Below are 15,145 nucleotides of genomic sequence, written 5' to 3' on the forward strand. Positions count from 1 at the left end.
CCCCCGAAACAGGGGAGGGAGAAGACCTGGCCCAGGGCACTGGAGGAGCACGAGGTGGAAAGGCAGAGGTTTTCCTGACAGAAAAGTCAGGAACTGGCTGAGCCTTGGGGCCAGAGCTCAGAGGGGCTGGGGACTTAGGCAGCTTCAGCCACACCGGCCAGGTGAGGAGGTCAGAGGCATCGCTCAAACCACAAAATGGCTCTGAAACCATTTGGACAGCACCAGGGAGCCATAGAGGGTTTTCAGCAAGGGGCAGATTGACAGTGGAATGATGCTCTGTGACGTTTGCAGACCGGTTAGCAGGGACAGGCGCGGGCCGACTACAGGGACTCTAAGAGACCGAGTGGCCCGGAGAGGACAGTGGCTCCAGGGAGGGAGAACTGGCTGATTCTAGATGAAGAGGGGAGCTGGGGCCTGAGAGCTGTGTGCCGTGGCGGTGAGTGTTGACCTCACCCGTGGAAGTCTGGGTTCAGGGACCGATCAGGAGGCCCAGGTGACTGAGAGTGAAGCTTGTGCCCAGGGCTTGTGGTCTCCGTTGTGGGAGGGACACCCGGAAGGCTGAGGCCGGGCGAGTGAGTTGGGACGGAGCCGGGAGTCATCAACCGCAGAGGCCTCCGGGGCGTCAGCCCTGGAGAGCAGAGGGAACCGGAGGGCTCAGTGTCGCGGAGCAGGGGCGCCTTCTCCAGATCGACTTGGGAGGCTCTGCGGCCGGGGGATGCCGGTCTCCGGGGCCAGAGGGGCGAGGGCCGCGCGCGCAGCCGGCTCTCATTAGCACGGGCCGCGGGCTAATCAATCCCAGGCTGGGGCTCCCGGGCGGAGTCCGCATCATGGAAACTGGCTGGGCGCCCGGCGGAGCGAGCGGGGCCGTCGGCGGGGCCCGGCCGGGCGCCTCTCCGTCGAGGGCGCGGGCGGAGGCGGGTCGTGGGGTCCGGGGCGGGGCTCAGCCACCCCGCGCCCTTTCTGCAGCGGGCCGGGGGCGCGTCAGGGGCACGGGGGGTCCGGGCCGGGCCTGCGGGGCCTTGGGCCTGGGTCGCTTCGTGCCGGGCCCGGGACGGACGCCAGAGGCCGAGATCGGACGCCCGGACCCCGCTGCCCGCGGCCTCCCGGCGCCCGGACCGCGGCGCACGGCCTCCTGGAGCGGCTCCAGCGTGCGGCCCCGACCCCGGGGCGGTGCTGCTCTGGCCCGGACGCGGCCCACGGAGGCCTCGGGCGGAGGAGGCTGGAAAAGAGGCCAGGCGGCGGGAAAGGGGGGATGATTCATCCCCGGGAGCCCGAATCGGAAACACCGCAATCTGGGAAGAGCCTTGCCTGGGACGGCGAGCGATCCAGGAGGAGAGTCCGTCCGGCGAGGACCTGCGTGCGTCCGGCACTGGCAGGCAGTCCCCTGCCTCCAGCCCCGGCACTAGCCCGGCCGTGGGGGGAGGGGGAGGCCTCTTCCTGTGGAGTGGAGAAGAATCCTGGACAAAGTCCGCGCCGCTGCCTCCTCTGCTCTGACTGGCTGGTCTCGGCCAGAGCGGTTTTTCCCAGAGTCTAGCTCAAGTCTCTCCTGCTGCAGCTCCAGTGCTGGCTGAGGAAGTCTGCAAGGAGGGGGCGAGCAAGGAGAAGCCGGAGTCAGAGACACCTCCGCCGGCCTTCGCTGCGGTATGTAAAGCGCAGTAGGGGGGGAGGTGGGGCGCGCGCGCGCGAGTCCCGCAGCCTCGGGCGATCGGAGCACCCCCTCCCCTGGTTACTTCGGGGCGGCCACGTGCGGGGGGGGGGGTCGAGCCCGGGAGGTACTTACCCGGCCGCGATCGCAAGGGGGGCCCGCGCGGGCGAGCGGAGCGCGCGCAGGCTGCAGGAGCCCCGCAGCCCCGGCTGCACCCGAGCCCCGCAGCCCCCTCCCTGCGCACCGCCGCCCGCGGGCCCGGCCAACGCTGGCTCCCAGCTCCGCTGCGGAAAACCCGAGCGGGGGCGGCTCCCTGCCTTGCGGCCCCGGGAAAATCCGGGGGCGGCCGCCAGGGATCTCCGAGCGGCCGGCCGAGGCGGCCCCGCGCATCCCTCCCCCGGAGCCCGGCCCGTCGGGTCAGTGCCTGCCTCTCTGCTCGTCCCCGCAGAGCGCCCGGACGACCGCGCGATGACGGCCGGGAGCCCCGGAGACGGAGGCGCGCGCAGGAGCCCCGAGGGCCGCGTCTCGCGCCTGGGCCGCCGCTTGGGCCGGCGCAGGCGGCCGCGCTCCCCGCCGGAGCCGCTGCGGGTGCGGGCACGGCTGCGGCTGCGCTCGCCGTCGGGGGCGTTCGCGGCCCTGGGCGCGCTCGTGGTGCTGGTGGGCATGGGCATCGCCGTGGCGGGCTACTGGCCGGGCCGCGCCTCCCACGCCCACGCTCCGAGGACCGGCCGCGCGCACGGGCCGCACGAGCGCCTGCGGCTGCTGGGGCCGGTGATCATGGGCGTCGGCCTGTTCGTGTTCATCTGTGCCAACACGTTGCTCTACGAGAACCGCGACCTGGAGACCCGGCGTCTTCGCCGAGGCGTGCTGAGGGCGCAGGCGCTGCGGCCGCCCGACGGCCCCGGCTGGGACGCGCTGCTGCCCAGTCCCGCGCGTGGGTCCCCCGGCGCCGTCGCGGAACCCGAGACTTGGGACCTGGCCCCGAGGCGGGGCCCCTCGCCCGTCCCGTCGGTGCGCAGCCTGCGGTCTGAACCTGCCAACCCTCGCCTGGGACTGCCTGCCCTGCTCCACAGCTACCCGTTGAAGGGCCCGGGGCTGCCACCACCCTGGGGTCCTCGGACTCAGACTGGACACGTGATCATCACAGTGCAGCCCTCTGGTTCCTGCATCGAGCACTCCAAGTCTCTGGACCTGGGCCTGGGGGAGCTTCTTCTGGGGGCTCCAGCAGCTCGGGACTGTGCCCACCGAAGCTGGCCACGGCTGGACAGACTCAGTTTGGGAGGCTATGCCAAATTAGGAGGGGACTTGGGAGCCCGGGTCTGAGGTGCAAGGTATAACCTGCTGTGAGGCTACCAGTGTGGACCATGGGACTGGGACACCAGAAGTCCAGCGCCCAGTAGCTGCTCCAGTCACCTCCGAGGCTAGGATGGATGATATTGTGGTGGCAGCAGCCGCTAAGGCTCCTGACCTGCATGTGTAGCAGGGCCAGCTGCACCGAACGCACTCCAGGGGCATGTGTTAATGTGGACACCAGCATGATTCAGCCTCAGGAATTTCTTCAGCCCATGTGGCCTTAGCCCAGGACAGGCACCTGAAGGGCTGCAGGGTAGGCCAAGAGCATCCTGAGATGCACTGGTACCTTGGCAAACAACAGTGGTAGGTTGGGATGCCCCGGGTTGGGGTGCCCAGGGTTGGGACAGGCTCCCTTTAAGATGGCAGTCGTGGTGGAAATGGGACCACCAGGAGAAGGTGGGCGATGAGGTGGAATGAGACCCTCTGCAGCTGTCTGGGGCAGTGACCGCACCTTTAACTGCCACCACCTCAGGTCCAGTCTTCCTTCAGCCAAGCGGGCTCTGTCCCAGCAGGGTGAACTACTGCCAAAGCCCTGACCCTGGGATCAGACTGCACCCCTGGAGACAGGTCTCACTCTGCCCTTGCTGCAAAGCGTCCCCCAGCTGGCAGAGGCGCCCTCCAGTTCTCAGCACTTCCTTCCCGCTGCACCCTGGCCAGCGTGGGTAGTTCACTGTACACGGCCGGCTGGCTTCCCTTCTCCTTCCCGAGTTTAATTTCCCCCATGTTCTTCTTAGAAGAGAACTTTAAAAGTGGATCAATCCTCACAGTCAGGCCTTTTTTTTTTTTTTAAGTTTATTGAAAAATGCCATACAAGAAGCAAGACCAAACACTTACCTAAATACTACAGCCACATCTGTCACTACGAAAGGCGCAGACAGCAGGCCCAGTTACTGCCTATCTCACCTAAGGGATTTTTCAGTTGGACTCTGCCGGCATAGTTCCTATTTTGTCAAATGTAAACAACTACTTGATATGATTCATAATTTTTAAAAAATTTACAAAGCTCCTTCATTTTTGTCATGAAAATAATATATCTGAGAGAGATTTGTAAAAACAACCAGCCTGGGGCTGATATTTCCCATGAGCATTGGGGGTGCTGGACAGGCCGTAGCTACAGTTCCATTTCCCAAAATGGGCCAGGGCCCCCAGACCCTGGAATACACTGCTGGCCTGGGGGGAGGGCCCCCGGAGTCAGCCTCCTTGGGCCCTCGGCTTAGGAAAATAGGGCTTGCTTTGTGGGTGGGTGGCAGAGATCTCATGTGGTTTGAAGGAAATCTACTTCTGAAGTAAAAATAAAACTGCAGTTGGGACTGTTACTGTGGTGTGCCTGAGTCACTTTGGGAAAAGTCCTGCCAAGTCTCTGACCCTGGAGATGGGCCTCCCCTCCCCCTCCCTCCTTCTACCTGGACAGAGCCTGTTCTTCACACACAACTGCAGAAACGAAAATCCAAACAATTACCATATCCCAGGATCTGTTGCCAGAGCCAGCAAAGGAGGGGGAGGAGGCTTGGAGGGACATCAGGATTCTGGTCCAATTTCCAGATAGAGGTGGCAGCAGAGGGCCAGAGTTCAGGTACCTAGCTCTGAGGTCCTGAGGGGGATGGCATGGGCCAGGTGGGCAGGCTCCTCCTGCTCCTCCTTCTCAGAGCTGAGTGGTAGCTTGAGTCCATGCTAATCCCCCCTGCAGCCCAGCCTTCTCTGGCTCTGTCCCAGTCTACAATTCACTGCTGAGAATGGAACCCAAGCCTGGCCCTCTCCCACCTGGGCTCCCCCTCCATAAAGCAAGCTGCCACTGGTAACAGTCTCACGAGAGCAAAAAGAAAACTGCACACTCAAAACCAGTTCATAGTTGCTGAATTTGTATAAAGCGCGTTCAGCCGGGAGGCCAGAGGCTGCTGTGGCTTCTGACTTTCCTCTTGCTCACTACCCTCCAGCCCCAAGCCACGGCTGCCAGTGACCTGCTGTCAAGCCTCATGAAGTTCATTCCAGCCTAGAATTAGGATTCTACTAATCTTCCAGGCAGATGTTTGTAGGAAGTTAGCTGGAGGATTACAGAGGCCCTGTTTGGGGGGGAGAGAAGGTCCCCAAATTCTCACTACCAATTGGGGACACCAGGCTCCCTTTTCAAAACCAATATTTAAAAAAGGAAAAAGGAAACTAAACCCAAAACCCACCATAAAATCAAGCTCTCAAAACCTGACAGACTCCTCGGGCAGTGAGCAGGGATGAGCAGAGTTGGCTCACACCCACCCTGACCAGGGATGGCCACCAGGAGATGGGAAATACCCCAGCTCCCAGAGGGCATCCTCAGGCCTGAAGAAAGGTCCTGGAATGCACCTCTTCTCTGAGCCAAGTCCCTCACCATGCCAGGGGGGAGGGGGCCCAGGCTGAGGCTGGAAGCACTCCTTAACAGGATCCCACTGAGGTAAAGGGGCCCCTCCCCTGGGTGAAGCAAGCTCCCCAAATGACAAGACCTGATTTTTAAAACCTCATTAACTTTTCTTTCCCAAACTACAACTAAAAATGTTCCACTGGCACTTTCAGCCAGAAGTGCCTAATTTTTCCATGAGTTCCGGTCTCCTGAGATGGAAGCTGGGGAGCTGCTGTTTCCAATGAGGGACAGGGCAGCTGGGGAGGTGAAGGCCACAGATGCAGTCAAATGTTCACAGTATCAGCTCTACGGAAAGCCATTGATTTCTTTGACCTAAGGAAGCTCCAAACAGATGGGGGTGACATCACGTGCCCAGCGGAGGGCTCTGCCTCAGACACCCTGCAGTGGGAGGTTCTATTTCTGGGGTCTGCGACCAGGGCATTTGCCCTGCCTGACATTCACTGGTGCATGAAGTTATTGTGTCATCCATGGGGCATGAAGCTGGGGGAGGAGCAGGAGGTCCCACTGAGCTAGCTCTGTCCTCTAACAGCTGGCAGGGTCTCTGGAGGGTCCTGGAGAAGTCTGTGGATCCTGTCAGGGTCTTTGTTGAAAATGAGTAAGGAGAGGCTAGGTTGAGAGGTCACCAACCACCCCATAAAAAAAATCAAAGTGTCTTAAAAACAGTTCACAGAGAGAAAAGTTGACAGTTTCTGTATCACAATATAGAGAACATCCCCGGCGTCTAGAAGAGTCTCTTGGTATAAATTCTGAGTAGAAAATGAAGTTGGTTTTCTGTGGTGTGGAAAAGTCTTCAAAGTCTGCAATCTGCTGCAGGCTGGCTTCTGTATCACATGCTGGCTTCTCTTGAATGGGGACAGGTGGGGACAGGGCAGCACAGTCCCTAGGGTGAAGAAAAAGCATGGGTTTGAACCAGCCCCTACTCCCCACCCCTGCAAAGGAGGCTCTCCTGGCTCGGTGCAATGCCGAGGCAGAAGGACACACACACGAACGGACCGGCTGCTCTGGTTGGAACCACACAGTTAGCAGCAGCCTATGCCTTTGCTTTACTGAGCTCCTGTCTTGGGACAGGCACTCTCAAGTGTCCAGGGTTCTCTCTGGCTGAGATGGCGGCATTCCCCATCCCTGAAGAAACACCCCTACCTGAGCTCACTCCTCAGAGATCTCGGTCTCCTGGTGGACAACCACCTTGGTCACTGACATGTCTGGGTGCTGTTCCTTGGCCTCCTTGATGGCTTGTACAAGGACCTGTGACAAGAGGCAGAGCTCATCAGGCAAAGAGCAACCCGGCTGATGAAGGGAGCCTGGAGCAGCACACAGCCCAGCCCAAGGGGACCTGTGCCCATGTCCTGTCCCAGCCTATCCTGTGGACTCAGACCACAGAGGCAGGGAAGGGCCGAGGTTTTCTTCAGAAAAGCGGGCAACCTCAGGAGCGAGATCTGTTCACATGTGAAATCTAGAGCACAAATCGTTCAACACAGGAACGGGGTTGTCAGGTCAGGAAGGCGAGGAAGCACAGTTTAGAAAGGAAGAGCTGTCTTGGGCACCAGTGGAAGGAAGGCAGGAAGACACCAGCAGGTTGACCTATGGCATGCTGGGTACTGGCCTAAGCACATTCATTTACGTAATCTTCACATCAGAGGGAGTCAGGGCTGTGCTGTGTTCCACTCTATAAACAAGGATGCTGTGCGCAACACAAATGCCAAGTTGCTTCTTTTTGTTTGTTTGTTTGTTTTTATTGTTCGAGACAGTTTCTCTGTGTAGCGCTGGCTATCCTGGAACTCACTCTGTAGACCCGGCTGGCCTCGAACTCAGAGATCCTCCTGCCTCTGCCTCCCAAGTGCTGGTATCAAAGGCGGGTGCCACCACTGCCGGGCTAGCCAAGTTGCTTTTTAGCTAGGGAGGCAACCAGACTTTTGAATCTAAGTATCTTCTTTGCCACATAGTTCATTAAGTTCCAGGATGCCAGTCTGAGCACAGAGGGATAGCCACAACAGAAGGTGACACCACTATCCAAGTAGCCTGTTAGAGCTGTCTACCTGATGGATCCTAAGACAATCTCCACCCAGCACCAGAGGGAGACACAAAACCCACCGCTTCTGCTAGTCCCTGATCTTCTTCTCTGACTCAGCTGCTACACTCTAGGCCCAGCTCAAGCCCTCTCCCTGGAGGCCCCACCTCCTTCTAGGAAAACCCTCACCTCAGCTGCTTTCCTCAACAGTCCTTCCTAAAATGCTTCCCCTGAAGCCAGAGCCTTGGGTTCCTAGAAGAGACAAGGGGCTTGAGCTGTCTCTGAGCCATTAAGTATCGTTATACCAACTCTGACCTGTGCTGATCTTCATTTTACAGAATAAAGTTGCTGCTCAGAGTCGCTCAAAGGTGCATAGGATAGATCAGGGGCAGAGGTGGGGTTCAGGCCTGTCTGCTCTAAATACCTTCTTCCCACAGCTCTCCTTGTGACAGCACAGACAACACACAGCAGGGTTCAAACCATAGGTTGTGGCTGATAGTAAGGGCCCACTGAGCTCAGCACAAGGGCCACAAGGTCAAGACTTGGGCTTCTAGCCTTGCTTCTGGGACCCTGAGCACAGTGTCCACAGCAGTGAGTTAGTTCAGCCCCCCAGCCTCCTCCTGTTCTCAGGTACATCCATAGAGAGGTCTGGCAGGCCTACCTCCTCCACAGCCTCTTCCACCCCCTCTCTGCAGTTTCACGGTTCTATCAGCACCCAGCAGAGAACTGGGAACATTCATTCTGACCTTATTATTTTCTAATTGCCTGTAGCACACAATTAGCACCTAATTAACATAAAAACATAGAATTTTAGCACCCAGAAGGGCCCAGGAATTATCTGGATCAAGCTACTCTGTTTTAGAGAGGAGAGGATCAGATGTAAAGTGATCTACCCAAGGTCACACAGCAAGTTGGAGACAGACCCAGGACATAGATTGAGTTCTACGCCTCCTGGTGTCTTAGCCACCTCCTGCTCTCCCCCTGTATTTTTGGTTGTGAGCTTGGCCTTTAATGGCTGAGCCATCTCTCCAGCCCTGTTCTCCCCCTGCAATTGGCTAGCTACTGCAGCACTCAACAGCAGGGGACAGCACCTCCCCTTTGCCTCTGTGCTGCCATCACCCTTGAACAACAACAACAACACACACACACACACACACACACACTATCTGAGACAGGGTCTCAGTGTGTAGCTCAGGCTGGCTGTGGTAAACTTCCCATCTCAGTCACTGTGCCTATCTGCCCCACTAAGAGCCCTGCCTCCCAGGCTTCCATATTTTGAGCTCCTCTATTTTCCTTCTCAAGAGCTAAGGCAGCTGTGCCCACCAGGCACCACCACATTCCCACCTGATCATGGTCGATATCGGCATCTCCTGTGATCACAATTCTCTTCTCGATCCGGGTCTCGGAAATCCCACCTTTTACAGTCTGTAACCAAAGGAAAACACCCATTGAGAGCCACGCATAGCCGGAAGGAAAAGCAAGACAGCCCATATGGTTCTAAAAGCTCCTGTCCAAAACGGCTTGTTTGTTTGTTTGTTTGTTTGTTTGTTTGAGAATGTAGGCCAGGCTGAGCACCACGGTGCTGGCACTGCCCAGGACAGCCTTTTCCCATGTCACCCGGTAGGACCTGCCAAAAGGAGTGTCCTGCTTCCCGACCTTGGGCCACTAGACTCTACAGTACAAGAACAAAGGACACAATTTGTTATTTACTTGCTTTTTTCTTTTTCCCAAAACTACAGACACCCAGCAAGGAGCAGCAGTGTGCCATGTTTTTCTTCTATTTTTACTTGATTGTTTTTAGGATGGGAACACAGCTTCAAACAGGGACCCTATTTATGATAAAGCCTGGCCAAATTTTCTTTTCTTTTCTTTCTAAACTTCCTATAACAGACTGCAGGCCAGGTGTGGTGGCACACACCTATAATGCCAGTACTTCTTAGCCTAAGGTAGTACTTGTGAGTTCCAGGTCACCTGGGCTACAGAGTTGAGATGTCTCTGGGCAGATATTTCCTCTAGTGCTACAGCAAAGCTGGGCTGCCTGATTGTCTAAGGATAAATTCCAAGTTTTGGCACTTTGTCCCCATTGTTTCCTATAAAGCAGTCCGATGACTTCAGCATTTCAGCTCCAAACTACAATTCCCATGGCCTCAGGACAAAACATAAAATGATTCATCAGATCCCAGATCTGGTTCTAGCTTAGAAAGTATGATTGTACCATACCAACAATCCCTGTCCCTAAACTGTGTGCATACGTGTGTGTGTGTGCGTGCGTGCGTGTGTGCACATGTGTGTGTGCGCATGCGTGCATGAGTGTGTGTGTGCCTGTGTGTGCATGTGTGTGTATGTGTGTGTGTGTTCGAGTTTATGTGTGTGTGCGCGCATGCGTGCATGAGTATGTGTGTGTGCCTGTGTGTGCATGTGTGTGTATGTGTGTGTGTGTGTGTTCGCGTTTATGTGTGTGTGCGTGTGTGTGCATATGTGTGTGTGCATATGTATGTGTGTGTGTGCATATGTATGTGTGTGTGTGCATATGTGTGTGTGCACATGTGTGTGTGTGCGCATGCGTGCATGAGTATGTGTGTGTGCCTGTGTGTGCATGTGTGTGTATGTGTGTGTGTGTGTGTGTGCGCGCGCGCACGTTTATGTGTGTGTGCATGTGTGTGCATATGTGTGTGTGTGTGCATATGTATATGTACATGTGACTGCATGTTGGGGATGGAACTCACAGCCTGTGCATGGTAGGTATGTGCTCTCCCACCAAGCTACACCCCCATCTCGAGCTGAATTCAGACTTCCTCCACAGCAAGCTGGACATATGTGTAATGAAAATGACTATGTGGATTTCCCAGGTGTATTCTGGGGAAGGCGTCTTTCCACCTGGGATGCTTAGAGTAGCAACGCAATGGGGACAGAGCTGAGAGCCTTTGCTTACGCAGGTCCCCTCTAGGTCACAGCACCAAGCTCAGCAGGCTACTGGAAGCTCCGTTACCTTGGTAATCTGTGTTGTGGTTGTACTACTCGTGGTCTCAGATGTGATGGTCTGAGCTGTCAGCAAGACTCCAGGGTCTAAGTCCCCATTGCTGTCCTCAGTCTGCAGAAGAAAGGGCAAGTCATCAGGCCCTTCAGGAGGCCTTGAGGTCAAACCCCCAGGTTCAAAATGGCTCTTCAGCTGGATTCTGCTTCAAAATCTAATCCCCTTACAGTGTCCTCTCACTTGACAAGCAGATCCAATCTCCTGGTAATAAGAATCTGGCTTTAAAAGTTGGATGCACGGGGCTGGAGAGACAGCTTATTGGCTAAGAGCACTGACTGCTCTTCCAGAGGACCTAGGTTTGATAAAGTCCTCTTCCCGGGCACCTACATGACAGCTCATAACAATCTGTAACTCCAATTCCAATGCCCTATGACAGCCAGAGCTACATGAGACCCTGTCTTGAAACAAACAAGCAAGCAAGCAAACAAGTTGAATAAAGTAAGGTGTGCTGGCACACACATTTGATTCCAGAACTTGAGAGGCAGAGGCAGGCAGATCTCTGAGTCTGAGGCCACTATGGCCTATAAATTCTAGGATAACCAGGGCTACAGAGTGCCTTGTACCCCCAAAATGTTGATGAGTATGAGTTCATCAGCACTAGGTCAGTAACTTGAGCGGGTCTGAAAAAGGCAAGCATGTAGCAGCTTCAAAAGTGACTCCAGCCGCACAGGGGCAACACGCTACAGTTCACGAAGGGCCCCTGGAGCATTTGTACCCCCTCATCAGAAAACTGGGCCTTGAAACTATGGAGGGGTCATTGTGTTCTCATCAGTCCTCAGGGCAGGAGAGGCACTGGCTCTGAGTGGCAGACATGTGAGTGAGCTCCGCCACAGTGTGAAATGGGAATCTCACCCTAGTCAGTGAGGGAACAGTTCACCTCCAACTGAGCCAGGAACTGACCACAGGAGGCAGAAAGTGCCCACCCATGAGAAAGCAGGGTACCTGCACGGCAGGCCTTAGAGACCATAATTGTAAGGGCTCCTCCTTGTTGGGAGGGGCGGAAGTATTTTAAATGCCAGGCTTCCAAACATAGGCTCAAACAAGGAATAAGGCTAGCTAGAAACAACGTTAGCAGGAAGCTAGAGAGATGGTGGCAGGGCCAGGGCCAACTGTTATCAGCGGGCATGTGGGCAGTAGAGTCAAGCATACCTCCATGGCCAAGAAAATGGAGGAACACCAAGCTTACCCAAGGTGTGTGTGCTTGCTAGTTAGCAGACCAGAAACACGAGGCCCTGGGGTCAGGGGTTTGGACATGGACACTATTTCCACAAAGGGTAACGCCAAACAGAGAATGGACACTGTTTCCAGGATGGGCATCGCACCAGTCAACAGTAAATCACCCCCTCCTCCTCTTTATGTAAGTCGCCAGAATAACCAGTGTTGTCAACTTCATTTTTTAAAAAAAACATGGTCTCACTCTGCTGCCCAGGCTAGCCTTGACTCCCTAGGCTCATGTGACTCTCCTGCCTCAGTTCCTGAATAATTGAGGCCACAGGTATGGAACACTATGACTGGCTTTACTTCACTTATGAGCAGGGCCATGTTTCATCTGGACAAACCAGTCTCTGAGGTACTAGTGGGGAGAGAAGATGAGGAAGCGGCAGAGCCCTTGTAGAGGCCAGGTTCCTGTCCTTCACACCAGTGCAGTATTGGCTGGCCCACTAGTATTTTCTTCTGCTGAGATCATTTATCTACGGATGATTCAGGCCCGACATGTATGTTTTACATTCCTACTATATGTTAAGCACACCATGTGACTGCTGCCTCACATCTGAGGCAGAGACTGATTCTCTGTGTGGTTAGGAAAACTGGGCTTCAGGGAGGTTGATTTGTCCAAGGTCCTCTAAACTGATAGGTGTTCAAATGACACAGAATGGGCAAGAAATTTGTTTAAAGACTAGAATTTGAGTTTCCCTGCCCAGCTATGGAAACAACTCCATGTCCAGGCTCCAAGTAGTTCATACTGGCGTCAAACTACCTATGTAGCTGTGGCTACACTTGAACTCATGATCCTGCAGCTTCTGTTTCCTCACTTCTCTCTCTAGGTCTCAAGTAGCACAGGTTGGCTTCAAGTTCTCTTTGTAGCTAAGGCTGGCCTTGAAACCTCCCCACCATCGTCCTGCCTCTCCTTCTCATGTGCTAGGATTTTAGGCACGCACTACCACGCCCACCAGTTTTCATTTATAGAAGCTGGCACTGTAGCATGTGCTCTGCCTAAACAGCACTGTGAAGATCAGAAGAAATCACAGAAGTGGAAGTAAGAGCATAAATCAGCCAGGAGTGGTGGTGCACGCCTTTAATCCTAGCACTCAGGAGGCAGAGGCAGGTGGATCTCTGAGAGTCCAAGGCCAGCCTGGTCTACAGAGTGAGTTCCAGGACAGCCAGGGCTGTACAGAACCCTGTCTTGAAAAAACCAACCAAACAAAAGGCTATTATATTTCATGCCATGGAGGCTGACCCTGAGCATAGAGCTGTTTCTACCGGCTACCCACCCTGCAATCTCTTCTGTCTCTGGAGGAGGAAGATGGAGGCCCTGTCATGGCTGCCCACTTCCATCTATCCACTCCTCCCTCACCAGTCTCCTTTCCTTCATTCTCTCACCAATAATTCCTTAAAGGTGCCACAGCACTGACAGACACCTGTAAACATCTACTTGTCCTGTAAACCAGGCATTGCATTCTTAGGTGTTTATTCAAGTAAAGCATCTACAGAGACAGGCATATGAATGTTCTAGTTACATTCGCCCAACTCTGGATACACTTCAGGTATCCATCAAAAAGTGAAATGGAAAAAGTTGTGGCTCTGAGACCTGGGGGATGACCCAGCAGGCACTTGTCATGGAAGCCTGAGAAGCAGGTTCCTACTCCTGGAACCCAGGAAGTGCTGAGTGGGTGTGAAGCCCACTTGTAAGAAAATAATAAATGGTGACACTACTAAGCTGGTGTTGCTGCCCAGGACCACAATCCAAACACTCAGGAGGCTGCTCGTGGTCTATAGGACTTGGGAAGCACAGTGTGTGTGTGAAACTGGAGGGGGCGGGGTCGACAGAGAGACAGTGTACATTTCTGGCCCTCCTGCCTCTACCTCTCAACTGGATCCCTATTTTAAAAGGTTCTGAGGGTGGAACCTAGGCTTCATGCAGGCTAGGCAGCCCACTACTAACCGAGCCCTACTACCCTGCATTTAAAAAAAATCTTGATAGGGACTCAGTTGCCTAGGTTGGCCTGGAATTCACAACCCTAAGACGTTAAGAGCAGCTGGGGTATAGGTCTGCGCTGCCAAGCTTGGCCCCACCAAATTTTTAATGTATATGCTACAAAGTTTTAAAACTACAACATGAAGTTTAAGTAGTGTGCAGTGAGCCTCCCTCTCACTTCTGAGCAAGCTTAGTTCCAGTCTTGTTTGTTTTCAAGACAGGGTTTCTCTGTGTAGCCCTGGCTGTTTTGGAACTCCCTCTGTAGACCAGGCTGGCTTTGAACTCAGAAATCCACCTGTCTCTGCCTCCTAAGCACTGGGGTTAAAGGTGTGCGCCACCACTGCCCAGCCTTCAGGTCTGGCCTCACTCTTGGGATCACACTTCTTTTACCTGATTTGTCTTTTCTTTTTTGTTTTGGTTATACTAGGCTCAAGCTGGCTTTGAATTAATGGTCCTCCTGCCTCAGTTTCCCAAGTGAGCCACATATATGGCTCATACTTTTTCTTTTCATTCATTGAGTGTTTGTGTCTGTGGTGTAGAAGTATGTGTGTAAATGTGTGCATATGTGCATACTAGTTAGTAAACAGGTAAGTGTGCATGCAGAGACCAGTGGTTAGCAACAGCTGTTTGACTCAACCTTTCTGCATTTTATTCATTTGTTGTTTGTTTTCTATACAGCCTTGGTTGGCCTGGAGTTCACTATATAGATCAGGCTAGCCTCAAACTCATGGAGATCTGCCAGCCTCTGCATCCCGAGCGCTGGGATTAAAGTTGTGCACCACCACACCTGGCTTCTAACTTATTTTTGAAATGGAATCTCTCATTGAACCTGGCGCTCATTAATTTATATAGTTTGGCTAGACGATGAGCTCCAGGGATCATCCTGTCACCTCTCTCCTGACCCCTGCCCACCAGCACTGAGGTCACAGGTGCTTGCCCCTGCACCCACACCCACACCCGGCTTCTTCCATGGGAGCTGGGGATCTGAACTCGGGTCTTCACACTTGTACAGCAAGCTCTTTACAACTAGGCCATCTCCTCAGCCCTTTGTTTTTAATTATCTATCCAGGGAGAGTGCATTACCTCTCAAGGCCACATCATGCGTAGCTCTTACATACATGGCTACATACACACACACACACACACACACACACACCTTTCTGCCCATGAACAAAAGATAATATGATCCCCATGATTGGTGTAGGCATAATGTTTTTTGTGCACCACATAAAGTTTACCCTTGTGTTATTCAAATGCTGATTTCTCTGCCCTCATGCCACGTTTCAATCCAGACATAGCACTGTAATGCCGATACCAAGAATCTCCTGTCTCAAGTTTGCATAAACAATTCTTACCATTTATTCTTTGCCTTGTCAACAAATGCCGATCACCTAGTGGCTGGGCAGAAGAGAGGGTGAAAATGCCCACCAGCAGAGGGGAGAGGAATTCAGATTGGAACCAGGAAGAGAGTGTCTGGAGAAGACACCAGGGGAAGAAACTTCTGAAGCAGAAAGAGC

At 54.3% G+C, this 15,145-nt stretch overlaps 2 protein-coding genes across 18 annotated transcripts in view; one reads left to right on the top strand and one right to left on the bottom strand.

Annotated features, from left to right (window-relative positions):
* The first annotated feature begins 17 nt into the window (after positions 1-17).
* Positions 18-4,314, top strand: Tmem200b (transmembrane protein 200B). The gene is made up of 3 exons (XM_031378899.1): positions 18-436; positions 1,556-1,641; positions 2,094-4,314. The coding sequence occupies exon 3, from the start codon at positions 2,114-2,116 to the stop codon at positions 2,966-2,968; it is 855 nt and encodes a 284-aa protein (XP_031234759.1). The 5' UTR covers positions 18-436; positions 1,556-1,641; positions 2,094-2,113; the 3' UTR covers positions 2,969-4,314.
* Epb41 (erythrocyte membrane protein band 4.1) overlaps positions 3,787-15,145 on the bottom strand; it is a 161,321-nt gene continuing 149,962 nt past the window's right edge. For 9 of the 17 annotated variants that reach the window (XM_031378894.1, XM_031378882.1, XM_031378881.1 and 6 more), the window contains 4 exons: positions 10,388-10,489; positions 8,743-8,823; positions 6,531-6,635; positions 3,787-6,270 (listed from right to left, as the gene is read on the bottom strand). In XM_031378894.1, coding sequence (XP_031234754.1) covers positions 6,537-6,635; positions 8,743-8,823; positions 10,388-10,489 — 282 coding nt within the window. In that variant the 3' untranslated portion in view covers positions 3,787-6,270; positions 6,531-6,536. The remainder of the gene's footprint in view (positions 6,271-6,530; positions 6,636-8,742; positions 8,824-10,387; positions 10,490-15,145) is intronic. The other 8 variants (XM_031378889.1, XM_031378893.1, XM_031378890.1 and 5 more) reach the window with 2 other exon arrangements.

This window comes from Mastomys coucha, unplaced genomic scaffold (genome assembly GCF_008632895.1).
Source record: "Mastomys coucha isolate ucsf_1 unplaced genomic scaffold, UCSF_Mcou_1 pScaffold18, whole genome shotgun sequence".
Classification (NCBI taxonomy): domain Eukaryota; kingdom Metazoa; phylum Chordata; class Mammalia; order Rodentia; family Muridae; genus Mastomys; species Mastomys coucha.

Coding starts and splice junctions, on each gene's coding strand:
- Tmem200b (XM_031378899.1), top strand. CDS start 2,114: ATGACGGCCGGGAGCCCCGGAGACGGAGGCGCGCGCAGGAGCCCCGAG.